The sequence below is a fragment of the Microtus oregoni genome, unplaced genomic scaffold, assembly GCF_018167655.1.
Source record: "Microtus oregoni isolate MIOR12 unplaced genomic scaffold, Mior012 000001F_ref0000356, whole genome shotgun sequence".
NCBI classification, from domain to species: Eukaryota; Metazoa; Chordata; class Mammalia; order Rodentia; family Cricetidae; genus Microtus; species Microtus oregoni.
In genome coordinates, this window is record NW_024543060.1 from 69,199,481 (window position 1) to 69,211,890 (window position 12,410).

Below are 12,410 nucleotides of genomic sequence, written 5' to 3' on the forward strand. Positions count from 1 at the left end.
AACTTCAAGTTCTTTCTCTTCTGTCTTTAAAAAGTTGAAATAAAACAAAATGAAAAACAGGCAAACAAAAGCCAATAAGACAAAAAAGAAAAAAAGAAAGAAAAAAAGGAAAATAAAAAGCTACAAATATAACAACAACAACAACAAAAAGCCATAAAACAAAAAAAACATGGAATCAGTTTGGTGAAGTCCACTATACCTGGGCATGGGGGCTATCCTGGAGTATGCGGTATATACACAGTGACACTGCACTGTAGATAATTGATTTTTCCTTCCCTTGAGGTAGCAATCATAAAAGCTCTATGGTTGGGGTAAAATTTGGTGTTCACTTTTCCTTCTCAGGGCTGTGATTGCCTATGTGTTGAACCTGTGCAGGTCTTACAAACATTAAAACAGCCCCTGTGAGTTCGTTTGTGTATCAGTTCTCTTCAAAACTAGAGTTTATTTTGATCCTCGGTTTATCAGGATAAATTCCCTATGACACATGTATGATGGATGAAGAGAAAGGTGGCTAATCATATTGTGTCCACAATCCAGAAGCAAAGAGATATAGATAAATTCTATGGGCATCTTCCTTTTCCCTGAATAAGGACTAGAACCCAGCTAATGGGACGGTGCCATGTATAGTCACAAGGGGTCTTGCTTCTTCAGCAAAGTATCTCTGGTGCAGCAGATATATTCACAGCTATATTTCCATGGTAATTCTAAATGCAGTCAGGTTGACAGTGGCGATTACCGATCATATCTAAGATAGCACTCTGTTTATCTCTCTCTCTCTTGTTTCTGTCATCTGTCTGTCTGCAACTATTTAATCAGCCGTCCATCTACCCTGAAATGAATCTCTCTGACTCTCTTCAGATTGCCATTTCTTTTAATCTGTCCCCCTCCCGACAATGTGTAGGGAACTACGGAGAGAAGTGATCATGCTGGCATGCAGCTTCGGGAACAAACACTGTCACCAGCAGGCGTCCACACTGATTTCCGACTGGATTTCCAGCAACCGGAACAGGTGAGTCAGAGTGCATCCTGTATTTCCTGTTGCATCTAATTCACATTCTGTACTTGCGGCAGCATTCAATGAGGTCTCAGAGCTAGGTGGGCACACTCCTCTCATCATCTTGAGAAAAGCAAGACAAGAGAAATGTACCCTTAGATCTTTGTCTCAGCTTCCCTGTGTGGAAGGTGGCAGCCTGGAAGCCAACCCTCATTCATCCCAGGAAAGGCTAACTTAACTTGTCTAGGTCCTCATTCCTCATATATGTGAGGTGTCTCCTTGAAATAAGTCTAGTAACTTTCTTATAAGAAAAACAATTAAATAAAATTTAAAGTCTTCAAGGTATTCACAAAGGTTGAAACATTTATTCAAAGTAACTAGCATATGTTATCAACAAAGTCACAGAACCAATTTTCAAATGAAAAACTGAAAACCAAAAGGTTATACGCAAGTCCTTTGCTTTGTGTGCCTCTTGACAGTGACCTTGCACTTGTATCTTATCTTAGAATCTTATGATGCATAATTTGAGTATAAAAATGGATAACTAAAATCATTTAATCATTTAAAAAACAGCATTCTACTAAATGCCGTATTTTAATGAGAGTGACAGATATATCTATATATTTTTTATAGATTACACACACATCTTACAGATGTAAATACACTTCTTTGTATTTATAGGAGTCTTAATTATTCCATTATACACACACACACACACACACACACACACACACACGTATATATACTTTGACTGGTTTCAATTTTCTCTGCTTTCTGGCTTCCATGATTATCCACAATCTAATGGGAAGGGAAAAGGAGCTACAAGGCAATTTACATATGATGTTTTACATTTACAGAATGTAATTACATCATTTACAGAATGATGTTTTGTGTGTCACTAGAGGCTTGTCTCTGATATAGGTGGTGACCTCACAGATAATCATATAGAACCATGGGCACTATTACTTGCTTTGGGGAAAAAATGATAATCATCCCAGTAACCATTTCACATTTAAATTTAATATCTTGCTGAGTCCAAATCAAAGAATAGCAAATCTATCTGAAGGAAAGGTCTCTGGAAAAATTTTTTCACTGTAATGTTTAGTAATTTTTTAATATTTCTCACTTTCTACAACAGTTTCCCATTTGCCCTTTAAATGGATTCTTGCTGTCCTGTTCTGAGTTAAGGAGGGAAATATTTTATCACTGTCAGCTGTCAACTGATCCATCATGTAGTTAAGTCAATGGTTAAATGTCATCTGTGTTTTCTAGGACTAATGTGTCGTCTTTTTTTTTTTTTTTTGCATTTTACTGATGTTAGGGCAAATTGCCCTTTGTGCTAAGTGTTCTGAAAATGAAAACTATATTATACAACTGGACACACTGTAAGTCCTCTTCCCTGCTGTCAACAGCTCTCTCAATTCTACCACTTTGCAATTAGAACACAAAAATACCTACCCATAATATAAAATGTAAAGTGAGGACATGTGTCATATATATATGTGTGTGTGTGTATAGTCAGAGAGGTGAAAAAACAGTTGTATATATATATGAGAAAAAAAGATGAACTATAGTAATATTTACAAAGGATAATCTCTTCTCCCTTATCCTTTAATTTTCCATTGTTTCCTTTTGATACATTTATTTTTTGACTGTAAACACATGCCCTTTCTTAGAACTGCTAATTGTTCTTAGTCATTCAAAGAACTTATTCATGCAAACATATTTTCTTAACATTTTATTAATATTTGGCTCATAGTTTCCCAAAGAGCATACAGACTTAGCATCTACGTTTAAAAAGCATAATTATTAAAAGGCCCTAATTTTAAAATAATTCATTTTCTTCACAAACTCTTATTAGGTAAGTCTTTGTATCAGCTTGTAGCTGGAAAGCAAATAGAAGAGGTGATCCCAAAATTAATAATGCCTAGTTCTAATAACAATATAGTGTGACCTTGGTGTTTAATGAGATTATAGTTTAATTTTTTTGAGAAAATAAAAAGTGACCAGAAGAATCAGGGAGTCCATGGCAAAGAAAGAGATTCCTGTTTGGAAGAAGTTCTCTGCTCCTCCCAGCCCAGCCCTGGGAATGAGGAAGACTATGGTAGACTGGTCTGGACTAGGGGAGCAGTAGAGGCACCCACATGGAGGATGCTAACTAGTTTAATAAATACAGTGTTTTTCACTCACAAGATTTAGTAATCTATTACTCCTGTAATTCCCTTATAAATGAAAGTTTATACATAATTTGCCAGCTCATTTTGGTTTTGATAGTTCTGCCTTTATTCAAGGGCATAAAGTGATTAAATTCATGCCAAACATTTTATGATTCTTTCGTTCCTTTCTTCCTTGCTTTATTGGACTCTGCTTTGCTTAAGGCTGTATGGGGACATGCAGTATTGCTAAGTAGAACCTACTCTGTTTGCTTAGATTTGCTTAACCAACTCCTTGGTATGCACACCAGCAGTCTACTGAAGCAAGGATTCATGATGCCCACTGAGCTATGTGAAAATCAGAGGTTTCATCTCAGTTTTTCATACGACAGTGCAATAGTAGAACAAGACTACAAAGGATAGTAGGTGCTAAATTTAACTTTCTTAAATTAACAATAAAGGAACTAGCAAGCTTGCTTTGCTTAGTCAGCTTCCTCTGTTCTACCTTCACCCCTCGCTCTGTTTGATTTTCTCACTGAAACCTTAAAAAGAATGATTTACAAGAAATTTTCCAAGCTCAAAGCACTGGAAGCCACATAAATAATATGTGAAACATGTTGGAAGATGCATATTTATGCCGAAAACAGGAAGAACAATGAGTCGAGAAGTAGTGGGGTTCACAGATCTTAGGAACTGCTGCAGCGCTGTTCAGCTTCTTGACACATTGGGCAGATGGGCAAATCAGATACATTAGAATCAGGAAAATGGAACAGATGCGAACGTCAGTGCACGAGGAGGGATAATGGAAACAAAAACTGCAGTCAGGAGCTAGAGATGATGGCAGCAGAGAGAAAAATGCAGGAGTTACAGTGGGTGATAAATTGAATGAGTCGACATCCTGATCCCTTTTAAAATATTCAAATGCTACAATGTGTTGAATTGTAATGGTGATGTCATGCATAAAAATGGATGGAGCTACAGTCAGATCTTGTTAGGTTGCAATTTGCAGGCTAAGTTCAGCTGAGTGCCACAGTTCAGAAAGGAGACAAATTGCCCAGCCTTCAGTAGAGAACAATGCAAATGATAAAGAAGATCTGGAAAATATGAACTAGGAGAGAGCTTGTGAGACCAGAAATCTCACTCCTAAAAATAAAATAAAGAAAAAAAATAGAAAAGATCAGTTTTATATTAATATATAAAAAGCATAACCTGGGGCAGAAAGTAGTTTCTCTTATTTGCTGATAGACAAGAAATAGAAGTTTCACTGAGTCAAGTTTAGACCATACCCTGCTACTAAAGGTTAATTTCTATTTGACAATTAAGTCTCTTAAGTGGCACACAGTCAAGTATATACAGTTGGTCACATAGAGATCATAATTTTTTCTAAGTAATAAATTTAAACTGAAATTAAATGTGTTTCCACAGTATTGTATTTTTTCAAATAGCATTAGAGACACAACAGAAACCTTAAGCCCATAACTGTAATGACTGTTAACATTGATATTATGGGCCTGACTACATGATCTATATAATGTAAGCCAAACTAGTAAAACCTGTCTGTAAGACAAATACTCTGTGATGTCTCCTTTCCAGTAGAGAATTCTGAGACATCACAGATTAATTTAATATGTTACTTAATAGATAACCGTATCCTTTTCCAACATATAAACCAAAGGCTGATATTTTCACTCTGCTCAAAAGCAAAACAAAACAAACAAACAAACAAAAAACACTATTAAAATGTTGGGAGGTAGCTCAGTTGATAGAAGACTTTCCAGACACATGAATTCCATTTGTAGAACCTTTGTATGTAATGACATGCTCCTATAATCACTCTCCTATAATCTGGAGAGGCAGAGGCAGGTGACTGACTAGCACTTGCTAGTCAACCACTCTAGCCTACTTTGCGAGCTCCAGGCTTAGTAAAAGAAACCCAGTCTTTAAAAAAAAAAAATGAGGTGGAAAATTCTTGACAAAACAGCGCCTCATATTATCCTGTGATTTTCATCCAAACATACACACACACACACACACACACACACACACTCACACATGTGCATCTATATACATACATACATGTACAAACATACTCTCACACACATACAAAACAGAACCCTCTACCTAGTGAAGGTCAATTGAATTATTTTAAAATTCCTTTTGGGACCAAAAAGTCAAATAGAAGACCCGCTCTGTAGTTTTATAAGTTTAAGCCACAAACTTCCCTGCTCATGTAATTATTCATAATGTCACTAATATGTTATTAATGTCAGTTATAAATCTATACTTACCTTACTTTTAATATTTGTTAAGTTTCAAAGACTGCTAGTTTTGTGTATTATCTTACTACTTTTGCTTTTAATTTTGACCAAGGAAAATGCAGGTCTTGCAGAGGTCCTGTAAGTTGCCAAGATAATCAGTGGTTGGACCTATTCCTTCCAGCCTGATGCTTAACCACCCCACATAAATCTGTTTCATTGCAGATCAAATTGACATATATAATTTTTCAGGAATGGCTTTAAATTTTGAAAATGAAAGCTGTGTAATGTATATTAAGAACTTGTTCACCTTCCTAGAAATGGATGGAGAGGGGAGGACCTAGGACTTACCACAGGGCAGGGAACCCTGACTGCTCTTTGGACTGGAGAGGGATGGGGAGAGGAGTGGGGGGAGGGGGAGAAGGGTGGGAGGAGGGGGAGGGAAATGGGAGGCTGGGAGGAGGTGGAAACTTGTTTTTTTTTCTCCTTTTCTCAATAAAAAAATGGAAAAAAAATTGAAAAAAAAAGAACTCTCAATAGACATTATAAATAACCGAAGAAGTGGTACTTTATGGGCATAAGACAGTGGCTCTGAAGTTTCAACAAGCATTGGCAACTCCCAGGGACTTCACTTTACTGGGCACCACATCTAAATTTTGGGGTTAAGTTGCTAGAGTGCGGTCTAACAATTTGAATTTATATCATGATCCCAGTGCTCTGGGAGATACACTTTGGGAACTGCTGATGTAAAAGAGATGACTCTCTAAAGGAAAGGAGATTCATGATCAAACTGAGACCATTCATCTAGATAACCTTGGCAAACTTCCTTAGCTTTCTTGTAAGAAAAGTGGCGATCATTTATCTGATTAACCATTTCGGTTAGGAAAGATCAATAACAGAATGTCTATCTGCCTTCAGATACCCAAACTTCAGATGAAAAAGAAAAAAAACAAACCAATGTAAAGCACAGCCTTGATTCCAATGTGTCTCTGTGTGATGGTTAATGTGAGTTTTAAATGGTCATGTTAACATGTATTAAATGCCTTCAGCATTAAGTTTACATCCTCTATGTTTTGGGTTTGCAAAAGGTGATAGAGGAAAGGACACTATTATTAAAGCTATTCTAAATTAGGAACAAGAGATTAATTCTCCCCTTCCTTAAAAAATGCTGTCCACCTAGGACTCCAATCAAATATTATTTTCCTTTATTGCTTTTGATTATCCATTTCCATTTATGGCACACGGACCTTCAGTAGTTTATACCTTACTTCATCTCATAGAGTAGACATGGGAATTTATGCCATTTATCCTTGTATTTCATCCTTTTTCATCGATTCTTGCTTTTTATGAGACTATAATATGGAAGGACAAAAGGCTTTCTGCACCAAGGTCTCAATGAATCTGTTTTAAAAGAAGTTTATATTATCTTCCTCTAAAACATAGACTCTAAGTTACAGTTCACATGTCTTAGGTATTCTGGTCCTCTTCTTTCAAAAATGTTTTCTATTCTATTTATCATATATTATACCAAACTTTGCATTCATAGACTTGAAGTATTATGCAGCCAGAACTGCCTTTCAGTGTTAACTTAAGAACATTACCGTCCAGCTCTTTTTCCATCTTCCTCTCGGAGAGGCAGCTTCGCTTCTGCCTCTTTCCCCACTTCTCCGCTTCCCCCCTTCTCTGTCTTTTTCTCCGCCTCCTCCTCTCTCTCTCTCTGTCTTCCCTTCACCCTTCCTCCTCCATAACCCCCTGAATAAATATTCAACCTTAAAAAAAAAGAACATTACCGTCCATAGAGGAGTGAACAGAGCAGGAAGGTTTTATACGGTATGAACAGCACAGGGCTGCTCAGATCACCAGTGAATTGAGTTAAGGAATTACGTTTTCATCCTGGTTTTATACTGAACAACTATGAGTTTTAGAGAACTTCTCAGCATCTCGACTATGCTTCTGTGTGGTTACCCAAAGCCTCCAGTGCTCACGTCAAATTCTCATGCCTGGTGTCTGTGAATATAAACCAAACACTTTTCTTACACTAGTCCGGTTGTGGTACTCTTTTGAACATTTAGTGCAAGGGCAGATGTTGGCACATCAGTAAATATAGATCAAGCAGCTTCTATTTGGTGGGTACTGTGTTAAAGACTTGGAATGTAGCACTTTTCATTGGTTTGATGCTAAGCTAAACTCTCTCTCACTTAGCATGTCGTCCTATGTTATAAACCATGAAACCTAATAGAATGGTGTCTTACTTTTCAGTTGTTGAAAGCAAACTCTATGACTAAGGAAACTTGCAAAAGAAAGTGTTCAATTCGAGGCTCACTGTTCTAGAGGGTTGGAGTGCATGAACATCACAGTGCATGAATAAGGCAGTAGGAAGGCAGGCATTTGGGCAGTTGCTGAGAACTTACTTCTTGATCCACAAGCACGAGGCAGAGATAGCTAAATGGAATGGCATGGGCCTTTGAAATCACAAAGCCCACCCCGAGTGATATGCCTCCTCCAAAGAGGCCATGTCTCCTAATACTTCCCAAACACTTCTACCAAGTGGGAAACAAGTATTCAAATCATGAGCCTTTCTCATTCAGACCACTACAGGTGGGGACCAAAGTTCAAAAACAGTTACAGAAAACAAAAAAAAGAAACTCACGCAAGTGCCGTCAATGAGTAATACATGATCTGTGATAGTCAAAACATTAATGTAGAGAGATATAATCAGTGCAAAGGATGGATTATATCAAAATAAAATTTTAAAAGTGCTGAAAGCCAGTAGTAGAACATGAAAAGAGGTGGAGGGTTTTGAACATTATTGAGGAAGGAATGGTGACAGGATTTAATGGTTGCATTTTTGAATAGAAGAAATATTCAGGCACTTTCATTAAAATAATTCCATAAGCACCAGCTCTGTGCCCATATGCCCTCTAAAATATGTTTAAGATGATGTCTCACAATTTCTTTCAAGCAAACATTTAAATAATTTCAAGCATTAAACTCACAGTATACTGTGATCAGGCATTTAAAATATGATCCAGGCCCTCCAAATGCAACCAGTAGAATCTAAAAAGCATATTGTGGTTGTGCTTAGTATTAAGCATTTAACAATATGATTGCTTTATTTTGGTATAATATATTTATTCTTTGGACATTTTACAAAATGTATTTTGATTAAGACTCGCATTCTTCCCAGATCCGTCCCACCCCTCTATATCCCCCCGCCACGTCATGTCCTCTTTATTTCCTTTCTAATCAGCACTATAGATCCAGATTGTGCTTCTCATACACTAAAGGGTGGGAGGTCATATTTTTTGTGGTAGTAGACCTAGTAAGGGCCATAACCCTAAATAAAACTGACGCTCTTTCCTTCAGAAATCACCAACAGTCAATAGACCATCAGTTAGTGATGGGGAGTCAAGTACTTTTTCCCATTCCTTGCTAGAATGTTGACACCCTTGTTTAGGCAACCACAGATACTGTGAGTTCGTAACAAAAATATTCATGTCATGTCCAGGTGACACTGTTTCATTCTCTCTCAGATATCTGGATCTTAAAAATATTTTTGCATCCTTCAAGATTATCCCTGAGTCATCAATCAATCAATCAATTAATAAATCAATCAGTCTCTCTCTTTCTCCCCATTGTGTGTGTGTGTGTGTGTGTATGTGTGCATGTGCAATAGACGCCTTATTTGTGACTGAGTCATCTCTGCACTTTCACTTAGTTCTGAGTTTCTGTGTTAACCATTGTCCACTGTCCAAATCAACTTCTCTATGAGATTTGAGATAAGCATTAATCTATGGACACGGAGATACAAATTTAGACACTAGTTTTCTACTATATTTATTTAACAAAACAATGTGCTGGAACTTAAGAGTTCCCAATTCATGGGTTCTTGGACAGATTAATAGTACCACATAAGTGTATCCTCCTCTAGAGTAGGCTTGATGTGCTGGTTGCCCCTAAATATTTATGTCACTATGGCACTCATGGGAATATCCCAGTCCAGTAACTACTTTAGTTTTCATATATGGGTAAGGTATTTCCCCACAGAAGCCTGTGTAAGTCCTCCAGATACTATTAAAGCTGGCCAAGGTGGAGAAAGCTTCCTGGCCACCCTTGCTCTCCCCACACATAAGATGACCAAAGTTTGAGGTGCTTCAGCAATAGGATCTTGCTGTCAAGTATTGACAGAGTAATGGCCAGAGTCTGAATTGTTTGGGGAGTCTTCCGGACACCTCTGACCAACAGCTTGACTGATAGGCTGGATATGTACTGGCCTCTTTCTAATCAAGGTTTTGATAATTCTTTCATCTACTCCAGGCTTTTACTCTAATATAATACTACTCAGAGATCTCTCTACGAGTTACCCTATGATGCTTTCCTGAATGTATGTGTATGTTTATATATATACATATATATATGTATATATATGTGTGTGTGTGTGTGTATGTGCCTATAAATATATATATATATATATATATAGGCACACATATATTTAATTACATACTCAAAACATTTTAAATAATAAAAATATGAAAATAGTGTTTCCTTGAAGCATTCTAAAGGAATTTTTATTATATTCACATGTTATGCCAAATATCATAATAACCAATTATCAAAATTTAATCATCTGATAATGTGGGCATTCCTTTATATGTTATGAACACAAATAATTTAAGACCCTAAAATCATATTTCACAAATACCATCACCAATATTTAAGATTCTCTTTGCCATTGCAGTGCCATGCACCTTTGGAAGATAAAATATAGGTGAGAATTATTTTTTCTTTAGATGGTGGAAGACATAGAAACACTTTTATGAAAGGAAAATATAGTATTTTAGATCTCGATTCATGTGACATAATTCACAGTTTCCCTTATTCCTTAGGTATGAGTATATCACTTTGAAGACTGCTGAATTATTGTATAGTAGAGACTCAAAGAATGAGAAATGGAAAATTGTCTGAACAGAAAGCACAGATAACAAAGAGCTGATCAAGAGCAGTAATTGGTCTATCATAACACTGAGTAGCTAGGTTTGACTGTGGTTTAAACATGGTTATCAAAACAATGTTCAATGGGCTCTCTAAATTAGCTTTATTTTTTTTTACATGTGTCCATGTACTTTTCATGTTATGATTTCATTTCACTAAAAATCTAAAGCCATACCTACTTATTTAACATACCGATATATATTAGATAATCATATATATTTATATAGTAGCACATAGTCTAAAAGTCTATCCCCCGTAGCTACACATACTGACATGCATGAGAACCCCATATGATTCTTAATTTTGTTTTTATCTATCTCATAGAGAGCTGTGTGCTTGTATTCCATGGGACACAACTCATGTGAAGTTGTGTGCTTATATACTATGGGTCACATCTCATGCAGAGCTGTGTGCATGCCTCCTGACTTACCCTGATAATGAAAATTACACTTGAAACATGGTTATTTGCAAATGTCTTGATTCAAATCAAGGAAATATGGGAAATATGCTGAAGAACATACTGACCTGTTTGGGATCCAAACTTAAAAACACTTTCCATTCAAATTTCCAGAGGAAACCTTTGGTATACATGTATTTTTCCATTTGACTGTATTATTAATGAAAATCAAAGAGTGATTTCCCTTCCCTTGTTCTTCACCCTTCATGCATAGGATTTGCTACCTCCATAGCAATGGCTAGTTATGCTGTGGAAGGGTACCTGAAAAATGGAGATAAGCTGTCTTAGAATTCGGCCATTGTTGCCCTAAGGGAGGATGTGTTAGGAATCCTTTGCCAGTCACAGTCATCAGAATTCTGCTCTTTTTTTATAGCTCATTATCAATCCTTCCATTGTTTTAAAGGCCAAGAAGCACAATTATTATCATACTTCATTCTTCTTGGTAACAACTGTGAAATTTTAAAGCAGAGGTTCTCAACCTGTGGGTCATGACCCCTTTGGGGGCAGATTGAGCCTTTCACAGGGGTCACTTAAGGCCATCAGAAAACAGTGATATTTACAGTAAGGTTCATAATAGTACCAAAAGTACAGTTATAAAGTAGCAACAAAAATAATTCTATAGATGGAGGGGTACCACAACATAAGGAACTGTATTTAAGAGTTAACTGTATTAGGAAAGTTGAGAACCAGTATCATAGGACTAGGTTCCCAGGTCTACAATTGTGTATTGGGAATATGGTTAATAGTTTATTGTTAGGTTTTCATTTGTGTTTCTAAAATATATTGTTTTGCTTATTTTCCATAGTTATGGATATACCCATTTAACCTGGGCTAATTAAACTTATTGTAGTTATTGATTTAGATATAAAACTGATTCTCTGCCATGTCCTAGCCATCATGATAAAGAGGCACTAGGGATCAAAGGTGAAGAGGGTACCATGGTTCCAACCTTACCATACAAAGGTCTGATCAACATGTTAATCACATGTCACACAAATAATGTCTGATTTTTCAAGGGAAGATTTGGAATGAAGAACAAGGGAAGTGTTGGTGAAGGTGACTTCATATCCACAGAAAAGATTCATGTTAGTGAACCTATGGAGAAAAAGTTAACTGTAAACCACGGAGTTTTTTTTTTTTTTTTAAGTTTCTCAGCAAGAATCCTTTCTCAAGATTGGATTCTTGGATATCTCTAAAAGTTTAGCTGATTGAGCAGAATCAGCTGGCCTGAGAACATCCTTTAAAAGTTTTGCGAGATATTTTTTTCTCCCCATTTAATCTGCTTGTTTTGGTTTTATTTGCTGAGTGTGCAGAAGTCTTAGGAAGCTGATTATGCACCTTCATCAAGGCTTTAGGGGACCGTGCTCTAAGATCAGAGTACATTACCACACAAGGACTTTGCAGAAGCTACTATGTAGGTAGAAGAGAAATAATATAGAGAATGTAGCAAGACTGCTGCAATGAACTCTTTTAGTTGGGCTGGGAATCTTTGCCAGTAGCAATAATCGCCCTCAGACAGAGCATTTGTAGACACATAGGTCTTCATGTAATGAGAGTTC

At 36.6% G+C, this 12,410-nt stretch overlaps 1 protein-coding gene across 3 annotated transcripts in view; it reads left to right on the forward strand.

Moving 5' to 3' along the window:
• Trhde (thyrotropin releasing hormone degrading enzyme) overlaps positions 1–12,410 on the forward strand; it is a 354,397-nt gene that overhangs the window by 310,164 nt on the left and 31,823 nt on the right. For all 3 annotated transcript variants that reach the window (XR_005975732.1, XM_041665934.1, XM_041665935.1), the window contains exon 15: positions 902–1,009. Coding sequence is in view for 2 of the 3 variants with exons in the window: in XM_041665934.1 (XP_041521868.1) it covers positions 902–1,009 (108 nt within the window). In the remaining variant the exon portion in view is untranslated. The remainder of the gene's footprint in view (positions 1–901; positions 1,010–12,410) is intronic.